Source organism: Asterias amurensis, chromosome 10 (assembly GCF_032118995.1).
Source record: "Asterias amurensis chromosome 10, ASM3211899v1".
NCBI classification, from domain to species: Eukaryota; Metazoa; Echinodermata; class Asteroidea; order Forcipulatida; family Asteriidae; genus Asterias; species Asterias amurensis.
In genome coordinates, this window is record NC_092657.1 from 4,590,165 (window position 1) to 4,602,763 (window position 12,599).

Below are 12,599 nucleotides of genomic sequence, written 5' to 3' on the forward strand. Positions count from 1 at the left end.
CATGTTTGGCACCCAACTGTCTCTGATAGTGATTTTTTTTTTTTTTTTAACATTCCAGCCAAGATCACACACCCTCATCATGATCTACCGGCTGGCATCTGTATCAACACGTAGGAAGAAAATTAATGTCAACTTCACGCATTCTTGCGTTTGTTTTAGCTAGACGACATTCTACAAAAGGCAGGAAAAAAAATATAAAAAAATCCCAGACAATCATGTTAGAGTTGAGGGAAAAACTCCTGCTTGATTCCATGGCCCTAAAGTTGTTTACATCGCCATTTTGAAAGCTACCACTTTTCACGTCAGGTATGTATATGTGCAGATGCAATACGTGAGCATTGCAATAAGCCCAAAGTTGTGAATCACCTAGAAATGACACAATTTTCTGACGTTCACGTTCACGTTTTTCTCGCGTAACGTGCAGCTAATCATCCCTTTTATCTAAAGTCCTTCAAAATGACATGTCTTATTGCCTATCAAAATCACAGTTACGACTAAAAACAACAAATTTTAAGCTTACTTGGTGACGAGTAATAGGGAGAGGTTGATGGTATAAAACATTGAAAGAAGCAGCTCCCTCTGAAGTGACATAGTTTTCGAGAAAGAAGTAAGTTTCCACGAATTTGATTTTGAGACCTCAGATTTAGAACTTGAGGTCTCGAAATCAACCGTATAAAAGCACACAACTTTGTGTGACAAGGGTGTTTTTTTCATTCATTATTATCTCGCAAGTTCGATGACCGATTGAGCTCAAATTTTCACAGGTTTGTTATTTTATGCATATGTTGAAATACACCAACTGTGAAGGCTAGTCTTTGACAATTACCAATAGTGTCCACTGCCTTTAAACTGTTAAGAGGGGAACTTTACACAAAAATAGGAGGATTTTTGCATTAACAGTATATCTCTGTTTTTTTTTAACGGTTTGATTGTTTTAATCCTATATAAATATAAATAACTAACAACAAAGCTAAAAGTCTGTGAAAAGTTTCATTTCGAAAGGTCGACACGTTTTTGAGATATTGCATAAAACCTGTCAAAGAATATTCTGTCATTGGAACACGCAATCCGAGAGACATTTTACGCTTTTCAGATTCAAATTTTGAGGGATAAAAACTGTTATTTGTTTCTGTAACCATATTACATGTATTACTTAAAGGATTTGGGTACTTTTTCAAAATGTCCACAGATTTACATTAAACATTCATGGTTTGAAGATAATGATAGTGGAAAGCTTCCCTTCAAATCTTACTTACTGAGGTGCTGTAGTTTTTGAGAAATGAGTAAAACAATGTCATGAAAATACGTTTTTGGATACGTCATGGAAATAATTTTTATGACATTGTTTTACTCATTTCCCCAAAACCACAGCACCTCAACACATAATGTTTTCAGGGAAACTTTTCTACTATCATTATCTTCAAACTGTGTAAGTTTCGTATTAATCTGTGGACATTGTGTTTTTTGTCCTACAAAAAGTACATAGACCCTTTAAGCAATAATTCTGAAAATGCTGTATACTATTAAAGGAACACGTTGCCTTGGATCGGTCGAGTTGGTCTTTGAAAAGCGTTTGAAACCGTTTTTATAAAGTGCATACGGGTAGAAAGATGTGGTAAAAGTAAAATACAATGATCCACACAAACATGCCTCGAAGTTGCACGGTTTTCCTTTTACCTCGTCGACTAACACGGTCGGCCATTTATGGGAGTCAAATTTTTGACTCCCATAAATGGCCGACCGTGTTAGTTCGCACAGTAAAAGGAAAAACCACGCAATTTCGAAGCAAACTTGTGTGGATCATTGTATGTTACTTTTAAAACATCTTTTCAACCATATGCATTTTATAAAAAACGGTTACAAACGTCTGTTATAGACCAACTCGTCCGATCCAAGGCAACGTGTTCCTTTAAAAGTTTCTATACATGCTCTGCACAAACAAATTGACGTTATTGCCATTAGTTTTAAGAGTGACAGACACTCGCACACCTTCCCTTTAACTTATGACATAAAATGTTCATTGGAATGTTAGCAAATGATCCTCTTCCTTATTTATTATTCGGGTCAAATCAATCTTCAAATGACAAGTCGCATTCATTAATCATAAATCATAAATAATGTTTTGATAACTACGGTGGATTGAGAACTTCTACCCTGTGCACTGGTGCACCTAGTTTTTTATGTTTTTTTCTTTTCTTTTTTTCGTTAACTTTGCAATTGCAAGTTTCCAGACGTACAAGGCCTGATGGGCACTTCAAAGTGTGGGCTACAGTTATTTTTTTCGAGAGGCCGTTGCCACCTACTCCTAGGGCTGAAACAGGGTTACCCCTTTTACAGTCCATACGGATGTAGGCTTGGGTATCATCAGTCCAAAGCCTGATCCACACAAGTATCACTCGAAATTGCGTGGTTTTCCTTTTACCTCGTCGATAAACACGGTCGGCCATTTATGGGAGTCATGGCCGACGGTGTTAGTTCGCAAAGCAAAAGGAAAACCACACAATTTCGAGGCAAATGTCTGTGGATCATTATATTCCACTTTTTAAACATCTTTCTAACCATATGCATTATTTATAACAAACGCTTTTCAAAGACCAACTCGACCGATCCAAGGCAACGTGTTCCTTTAATGCATTTATAAATGGATGTTTGTATGTTTGACCCACTCAGACTGAAAGACTCAGGTCATGTCCTCAGTTTAAATGTTATTAGAGCACTAACTGGGCATCTTAAAGTGCCTTAAAGGTACGGTCATAGATTGTTTTTTCTTCTTTTTTTCCCATACTAATAATGCTGTACAGGCAAAATTATAAGGAAACATACAATAGTCACATGTGAAATTTTCGATCAGCTAAATACAATGTCTAAGACAACGGCAACAAACAGTCACAGTATTTCACAAAAATGTACAAAGCCTTCTACGTTAAGTAAGGTGACAATTCACCAAAGTACCAATCGCATCTCTAGATGTGGCATTCACATGGGCACCAACCCTCATAACGAAAGCATGAATTGTTTCTTTTAGATTCAAATATTTTTGGAATGAACAAAATATGATCCAAACCACATTAAAGACAAGGACACTATTGGTAATTGTCAAAGACCAGTCTTCCCACTTGGTGTATCTCAACTTATGCATAAAATAACAAACCTGTGAAAATTTGAGCTCAATTGGTCGTTGAAGTTGAGAGATACGAATGAAATAAAAAAACACCCCTTGTCACACGAAGTTGTGTGCTTTCAGATGCTTGATTTCGAGATTTCGAGACCTCAAAATCTAAATCTTCTCTCTCGAAATCTATGTTACTTCAGAGGGAGCCGTTTCTCACAATGTTTTATACCATCAACCTCTCCCCATGCAAGTAAGTTTTTATGCTAAAAAATATTTTGAGTAATTACCAATAGTGTCCACTGCCTTTAACTACAAAGTGCATCCTTTCCCAAACTAATTTACACTAACAACAGCTGCAGAGCTTCACCACTTAAGTTTTAAAGGGTCATCAATTCTTTCGGAGTATTTACCAAATCCATGACCCTAGCTTTAACTCTGCCAGCCTACCCGGCCAGCCATACAGGCATGAAGCATTCTGAACATTCCACAGCAAATACCACACACCACAGGCAGTACAGAGTGATGCCCCGCTGCAAAACTAACTCACAAGGACCAGAAATAGAATGCTTGGGAAATATTATAACTGGTGATGTTTCTCGTGACATCACATGTTTACTAAACGGCCTGCAGAGTCTGGACTTCCCACTTGCACAAAGTGTGCACAGCTCGAGAAAAGAAAACATTTAAAAAGTAAAAATTATGGAGAGGGACAAAATTCCCACTTTCATTAAAGGGTTATGTACTTTTTGTAGGACAAAAAACACAATGTCCACAGATTTACACTAAACTTACAGTTTGAAGATAATGACAGTAGAAAGCTTGCCTGAAAATATTATGTGCTGAGGTGCTGTAGTTTTTGGGAAATGAGTAAAAACAAAGCATGAAAATAATTTTGGTCTCATGAGATGAAAATTATTTTAAGCATTTACAAACGTATTTTCATGACATTGTTTTACTCATTTCTCAAAAACTACAGCACCTCAGTAAGTAATATTTGAAGGGAAGCTTTCCACTATCATTATCTTCAAACCCTGTAAGTTTAATGTAAATATATGGACATTTTGAAAAGTACCCAAATCCTTTAAAGGCACTGGACCAGTTTGGGAAATACTTAAAAAAATATACTAGCATAAAAACATACTTGGTAATACGCAATTGAGAGCTGATAATAATTTTGAGTAATTACCAACAGTGTCCACTGCCTGGCAGAGATGATCAATTTTGGGGTTTACTTTTTGTCATGCACGTCTTTAATAGCAAAAATGTTATTCTTTGTAAAAAGCATGCTACGTGTCTATGCAGCAGGAAATCTAGAAGTAGATCCCAGATGGTTTATCTATCCAAAGGCACTTTACTTTAATTGCTATGATCTACAAAACATATGAAACATAACTGTAAATAAACGTTGTCGGATAATAAATCACAAGGGAAACTGACTGGATAAATAAAACATGATTTTGGGTTGAACAGACAGGCCTACTTTACTAGAGTGGGATTTGAACCAACGACCTCTGGATTAATATTACATTGGGTCGTTTCAACAAAGAGAGTCCTAAACTAAGAACTAGTCCTAGGATTCTTTAAAAGCTATTAAGTACTTAAGGCTATAGTGCTGCCCTAACTCGAGAAGCGTCATGGTCGAGCGGTTAAGAGCACCGAATTCAAACTCTGGTGTTTCTGATCGGCAGAGTGTGGGTTCGAATTCCCCAGCCATAACACTTGTGTCAAGACACTTTGTCCTTCGGATGGGACAAAAAGCCGTTGATCCCATGTGTTGTGTAACGCATGTAAAAGAACCCAGTGCACTTATCGAAAAGAGAAGGGGTTGGCCCGGTGTTCCTGTGGCTGCTGTATGCGCCGTAGCACCTTGTAAACCATTATATTAAGGTGCTACATACTTGGGTAGCACCTTGTAAACCATTATAAGGTGCTACATACTTGGGTAGCACCTTGTAAACCATTATAAGGTGCTACATACTTGGGTCTCATAAAGCATCACTGCAATTACATATCTTTCTAAAAGTTTGTAGTTACTCAGCGCCTTGAGTACCTTGTTTGGTAGATACGTGCGCTATATAAGACTTTGATATTATTATTTTAGCTTTCCTGCTGCATTTAAAGACACAGCATGCTTTTTACGCGCCGGGTGTATCATGCATTAAATGCCCCAAATTTTGTTTGTTTGGGGGGGGGGGGTGTCGGGTCCACTCCCTGGCCCCTAGCCTCGCTTTGAAAATCCCAAGAGCACTAAGTTTTGTACGAGAGGAAATTTGGGGTCGATTTGACCCGTTGTAACTTTTGATTTTCTCATCGACAGATCTGTGCACAAAAATCCCGTAGGGAGGCTTGTTGAGATCGTTTGGACGCAAAGCCGCCTACTTGTCACTTTCGGTATCAAGAAGTCTGAAAGCCGCCCTAAAACTTTGAAACTCGGATGCACGGACATGCGTGGATGACTCAGGTACAAAGACTAAGGACTCCTACCTGTTCCCAGGCTGATGACCTGACCATCTTCTGATAAAGACTGAGGATCAATGCAGCCAGTACTATTTTCACCAGAATCAACATATACGTAACTTTGTGTTCATCCACAGCAAAAAAACACCTATGTCAGTATGTCTAGTTTTATATTGTTACTGTTATTACTCTTCTCATTATATGGTTAAGGACTCCTACCTGTTCCCAGGCTGATGACCCTCCCCTTGTCTGCCTCTCCAGTCTTCATTATCAATGCAGCTAGTACTTTACGCCCACTGATGTTATCGGGTATATTTGCTGCTATGGAATTAAATGCTTGATGACTCAAACCGGCCATGTGGTCATAGAATGTAGTCGAGCCACCTGAGGACTGTATGTGTGTAAAATGACAGAAAAAAAGAAGCAAAAAAAAATACATATTATCTTCAAGTACGCGCTAATCATCCAACCAGATTGGCAGAATGGAGTGGTGATAAAAACCTATATTGCACGGCTAATATCACTACCATGCGTCTTGTGTGTTCTATGTCACGCGCCAAGTTTGCTTGAAGATAAATACGTTATCACACGCGCGCTCGTGGAAATACGGAAAATATAGCGCGTCTGCGTCCCCATATCCAACTCGGCCTTCGGCCTTGTTGGATGTGGGACGCAGAAGCGCTATATTTTTCCGTATTCCACTCGCGCTTGTGTGATAACTTATAATATCACAAATGTTATGAATATATGGGATTTCAGGCATTGCCTGGTGAGGTATCAATAAATATTTGGTTTGTGGTAACACCATGTGAAGATTATGTTCTTTTGAGAACATGTCTTGCCTTACATTCTATTATATAACTGACATACAGATCCTTGTCATTTGATTGGAACTTACTTCACGTGACATTCACTATTACTCCCATTCAATGTTTTTGAGCAGTACAGCGCCGCCGCGATAATATTCCTCCCATTCCACTCTGAGCCACTCAATATTTGTATACTATTCTACTACCGCAGCGACTGCGGCAGCGTAGAATTTCAGACTTTTCGAGACTTCTTAGTTCTGAAACGAACTGCCCTGCTTTTTAACTACTACCTGGGCGGAATAATAATAATAATAACAATAATAAAAATAGGTAGAAAGAGGGGCTCCAATGTCAAACTATGATTTTCTTTCCACGCAATTTCCAAAAGATAGAGTTCTCATGAAAGTGGCTGAAAAATTACAAGCTTCTAGCCTCGTGTTAAAATGGTGTAAAACGCCACTGTGTTTGATACCTGTCAAGTGCAATTTTTACTCAAACCCAAACAAATTTGGATGATGTCACATTTCAAATACATGTAGATGGTCTGTATGTTTTTGTACAGAGATTTTTCAGTTCATTCCTGAATATTAATTAGATTAATTAAGAATGACCTTGAAACTGAATAGTTTTTACTTCTTCATTTCAAAAATCATCCAAAATACAAAAAAAACACCTACAAGTTTTCAAACAAATTAGCTTCTTTATGTTGTCATCCACCAAACTGTACCGTTTTTTTTATCAAAACCCCAAACAATGTAAAATAATAAACACAACTTGTCGTTATTTTATCAAAACAATTAGTTGGAAAAAATACATACCGCTTCAAGTGGGCCGGTACTCATTTTCGGCTGGTAGCTTCCCTCTGCTATCAGGGTCCGTAGTGCGATATCCGCAGCTTCCCGGCGGCCATCTTTCTTGCTTCGGCTGGTGATTTGGGGGAAGTAATTGTTGCCAACGACAGCACAGAATGTAAACCTAAACGAAAGAAGTAATACAACAAAATTCACAAATCTTACACATTGAGCATCAGCTGCACGGCGTGTCGTGGCCGAGGGGTCTAGGTACCGGACCATATCTCTGGTGTTGTCAGCAGCAGAGTGTGGGATCAAATAATTGTCATGACACAATTGTGCACTAAAGCAAGGCACTAAATTACATTTTATTTTTTAAATGCAAGTTGCCAGACAAACAAGGCCTGAAGGCCACTTCAAGGTGTGGGCTACAATTTGTTTTTCCAGAGGCCGTTGCCACCTACTCCTAGGGCTGAAACAGGGTTACCCCCTTTTACAGTCCATACGAATCTAGGCTTGGGTATCATCAATCCGAAGCCTGGCCGGTAGAGCAGAAAGCACTACCTCCCCAATTTTACGTAGCAAGTGTCACGACTGGGGATTCAAACTCACACTCTGCTGATCAAACACCAGGTCTTGAATCCGGTGCTCTTAACCACTCGGCCATGATAATTGATTTGTAAAAAGTTGGGAAAGTAGTGCATCCTGCTCAACCAGCAAGGCTACTAGGGGATGATACCAATGCCTACTTTCGCCAAGTTCTGTAAAAAACAAAATCCATCATCAAATCACCGTGGTGGGATTCAAACCCACAACCTTTGCAATGCTAGAGCAGATGTCTTACCACTAGACCACTGAGCTAGCCTGATGGATAGAGGCAATTCGAATCCTGTGTTCGAGCACTGGATTCGCAATGATTAAAGCCATTGGACACTTTCGGAACAGAAAATGTAAAAAAAGTTCACAGATTTACAAATAACTTACAGGGTTTACAAAAGGTAATGGTGAAAGACTTCTCTTGAAATATTATTCCATGAAATGCTTTACTTTTTGAGAAAACAAAACAATTATCAATTCTCGATATCGAGAATTACGGATTTGTTTAAAACACATGTCATGACACGGCGAAACGTGCGGAAACAAAGGTGGGTTTTCCCGTTATTTTCTCCTGACTCCGATGACCGATTGAGTCTAAATTTTCACAGGTTTGTTATTTTATATATAAGTTGTGATACACGAAGTGTGGGCCTTTGGACAATCTTGTTTACCGAAAGTGTCCAATGGCTTTAACAGTGATTAATTCACACCAGTGTATTCAAAATACATTAGTGTTAGGTCAATGTCACACTCGGGGTAAATTACAGGGTAAATTACGGGGTAAATTACAGGCAACCAGTTCCTCGCAATGTCCACGAAGAGAATCCATTCACATTTGAATGTTCACATAATAGTGGATCGTAAGACAGTGTTTGAAAAATGTGCTACCAGAGTGGTCCTGCCCTGGTGGTGGTTGCCCCCAAGTTGACCACAAAATAATTGCCTCGTGTGGTAAGGCCCCAAGGGTAAAAACAAACTACAATCTTTAAGACACTGGACACTATTGGTAATCATCAAAGACCAGTCTTCTCACTTGGTATCTCAACATATGCATAAAATAACAAACCTGTGAAAATTTGAGCTCAATTGGTCGTCGAAGTTGCGAGGTAATAATGAAAAAAAAACACCCTTGTCACATGAAGTTGTGTGCATTCAGATGCTTGATTTCAAATTTAAATTTGAGGTCTCGAAATCAAATTCGTGGAAAATTATTTCTTTCTCGAAAACGTTACTTCAGAGGGAGCCGTTTCTCACAATGTTTTATAATATCAACAGCTCCCAATTAATCTTTAACGAGTAAGCTTTTATGCTAATAATTATTTCTAGTAATTACCAATAGTGTCCACTGCCTTCAACCCTGATGCAAAATTTAAACAAAAATCTATACAATATTGTTATAGTGATGCAATCCGACTCATGTTTATTTATTTTTTACCTTGGATTATGAGGAGGTCCTTGTTGGTTGACCATCTCGATAGTGACCGGTAAGTGCCTGGACTGGGCGTACTCAGTAAGCGCGCTGATCGGGTTCTTATTGATAGCACCAAACATTTCACTACTCATTGTTGCCCCGGCCGCATTGTGGGAACCAACAGGTCCGCTACTATGGGTCACCATAGGAGATTGGCCCTTTGCCATGTGGGACGGCACCATTGCTTGACTGTTGCCGGCACTCTGAGCGTGGAAATTCGGTACGGATGCCTGGCCGTTGTTACTAGTTCTCCAGCTAGTGTTCTTTTGGAAAAGCTCTTGGGGACTTGGAGGTGGTCTGCCGGCTGCAGTGAGGTCAGGCGAAGTGTTGCTCCTTGCAAGTTCCATTCCGGCCGGAGACAGCTTCCAGACTGGAGGAGAATCTTTAACTCGTTCTAGGAGCTTGTTTCGTTGCATGGTGTAAACTGTCGGATTGATGTCTCGCGCATTTTTGCATCCAATGGCGAGAGCGATGTCCATCGTTGACACAGGATCCCCACTGGACAGAGCCTTTTTGATTTGCTCAGCCAGGTCGTTGTTTGGTTGAGGGGATCCTCTGTTCTCATATTGAGGAATCGGTGGGTGTTGCTGGTCTTGGTAAGACTCAAACTCACTGGGTGCAGAAGGTGGGATTGCACCGTTTGATTCTGTAGAGTCTTGCGGCTGGCTCTCCTGGTCCATCGTCCAGGCATTGTCATCTTGGAAACCATCTACTGGCCTCTGCATACTAGGGCCGTTTGTATTTCCTTGGAATCTATCGTTGTGGTTACCCTGAATCAGGGTAGCTGGTGTCGGGGGTACCCACCCAGACTGCCAGGACTGGTTGCTGTTTGTCATGGGAGGACCTCTTATGTTCCTGTGCTGGGAAGTCTGGTACTGCCGCTGCTGATGCTGCTGGTGCTGTTGCTGCTGCAGATGCTGTGTCTGGCGCTGCTGTGTGGAACTCCCAGAGACCCCGCCCTGAGATTTTGGAAACTGGCGCTGCTGTCCCTGTGGCTGGCCAGATGGTTCCCCACTCACCATTGACTGCCTCCCATGGTGCGTTACCACCCAGAGAGGAGGTGATTCTGATACTTTTCGGACAAGACCTTGCTTCTGCATCCCGAACAAGGTCGGGTTGATGTCCTTCTTGGATCGATAACCAACAAGCTTCGCCAGCTCATTGGAGTGGATGGGGTCCTTCTGTTGGCAGAGTGCGGACAGCAACTTGTAGTTCATGTTGTTTCTATTCTCTGGCTGCGCTATGGAAGGCTTCAGGAACTCGATAGCTTCTGCAATGGTCGGCGTATTTGGAAGCCCATTGCTGACTCCGTCGTGTTGGTCCAAACTCTCCATATCATCGCTGGAACTGGATGAGGACGGAGCAGGACCCATCTGTACGTCGTTGCTACCAGGTGCGCAGTACAAGTCAGCTTGACTCCCTCTTGCACCCATCTCTGAAATGGAATCACCCTTAGTGTAGGCAGCTGCCGGTGCTGCTCCATAGAAGAGTGGGCCTTGCTCATTATCTCTCATGGGGGAGGATTTATATTGCACTGTGCGCTCGTCTTGATGGTACATCCTTTTATCTGAGGTGTGTCGCGAGGCAGCATCATTATGCAGATTAAAAGAACCATCCATCCCTCGTTGGGCGCTTTCACCCGGTCCGATATTATTTACATATTCCAAACTAGGCATGTCGTCTTCCGTTTCATTCACGTCGCACTGCATGTTGGAACTATGCAGGGGTGAATTTTGACCTGTGACCAAAGATTCATGACCCAGCGTGACCTCGTGTTTGAGACCCCACTTGGGTGGGGAGTCTGACACCTTTAAGATGGTGCCCTGCTGTTGCATTTTGTACAGCGTTGGATTTATCTGCTTCCGCGTGTTCAAGCCCAAGGAGCGGGCAAGAGCGAGGGTTTCCATCGGTCCATTGTTGTCACGCAGCTTACCGATGACCTTTTCTCTGAGGTCACTGCTGTGGGCAGCCATCTTGGCTCTCACAGACCCCTGCAGAAAAAGAGAAAAAAAGAACATTCATAAATGAACCGTCATTGTCAGAGAGTTCTTCTTTAAAGAAAGTGGACACTATTGGTTATAACTCAAAATAATTATTAGCATAAAACCTTACTTGGTAACGAGTAATGGGGAAAGGTTGATAGTGTAACACATTGTGAGAAACGGCTCCCTCTGAAGTGACGTTGTTTTCGAGAAAGAAGTAATTTTCCGCGAATTTGATTAAAGACCTCAGATTTAGAATTGAGGTCTCGAAATCCAGCATCTGAAGGCACATAACTTCAGGTGACAAGGGTGTTTTTTCTTTCATTATTATCTCGCAACTTCGACTACCGATTGACAGATTGAGCTCAAATTTTCCGAGGGTTTGTTATTTTATGCATATGTTGAGCTACACCACGTAAGAAGACTAGTCTTTGAGAATTTCCAACAGTGTCGAGTGTCTTTAAAGGCCCTGGACACTATTGGTAGACTTCTCAGATCTGAAAAAAAACCTGCGCACCTTATCAACTACTACCTGGGCAGAGGGTAGGAAATCACCCGGATTACCAAGAGAGGTCTCCCAAAGTCTGAAAATATACTCTGCGGTAGTAGAATATACAGCAAGACAAGCTCTCTCAAAAAAAAATCTACCCAGCAAGTAGATTACACATGGTACAAACCAATACACTAGCCAAAGCTGCAGTATTTTTTTCGATTAAAGACAGTGGACACTATTGGTAATTGTCAAAGACTAGTCTTCTCACTTGGTGTATCTCAACATATGCATGAAATAACAAATCTGTGAAAATTTGAGCTCTCATTGGTCGTCGAAGTTGCAAGATAATAATGAAAGAAAAAACACCCTTGCCACACGAAGTTGTGTGCTTTCAGATGCTTGATTTCGGGACCTCAAAATCTAATTCTGAGGTCTCAAAATCAAATCCAAATACTTTAGTGGAAAATTACTTCTTTTACCTCAGAGGAAGCCGTTTCTATCAACAGCTCTCCATTGCTTGTTACCAAGGAAGTTTTCATGTTAACAATTATTTTGAGTAATTACCAATAGTGTCCAGTGCCTTTAAATGACAGATCTAGATTCAAATGTAATAAGAACAAAGAGAGCACAACTTGAAGTAGCGCAGTTAGGAAAGTGTATTTAAATTAATAAAAGACAGGTGTTTTTCCCTACATGTAGGTATTTCTCAACAAGAGAGTATGACAAGAGCAGATGTTAACAAATCCCAAATAAACCTACTTTAATGAGGAAATTTGGCGTGGCATTATTAAACGGCAAGGAGTTAATTACGTCTCATTCATAAAGGCATTGCATTTCTTGTTTGGTTGAACACTGGGCTTGTTTAAAGATACTGGACACTATTGGTA

General features: G+C 40.6%; 2 protein-coding genes across 2 annotated transcripts in view; both read right to left on the reverse strand.

Moving 5' to 3' along the window:
* Window positions 1-6,196, reverse strand: part of LOC139943434 (uncharacterized) — a 136,104-nt gene extending 129,908 nt beyond the window's left edge. Inside the window, exon 1 of the mRNA XM_071940245.1 lies at window positions 6,071-6,196. The gene's annotated coding sequence lies outside the window, so the exon portion shown is untranslated. The remainder of the gene's footprint in view (window positions 1-6,070) is intronic.
* The window catches only part of LOC139942475 (uncharacterized), a 73,175-nt gene that overhangs the window by 10,365 nt on the left and 50,211 nt on the right, over window positions 1-12,599 (reverse strand). The window contains exons 2-4 of the mRNA XM_071939275.1: window positions 9,202-11,228; window positions 7,197-7,353; window positions 5,789-5,960 (exon numbers count right to left, since the gene is read on the reverse strand). Coding sequence (XP_071795376.1) covers window positions 5,789-5,960; window positions 7,197-7,353; window positions 9,202-11,228 — 2,356 coding nt within the window. The remainder of the gene's footprint in view (window positions 1-5,788; window positions 5,961-7,196; window positions 7,354-9,201; window positions 11,229-12,599) is intronic.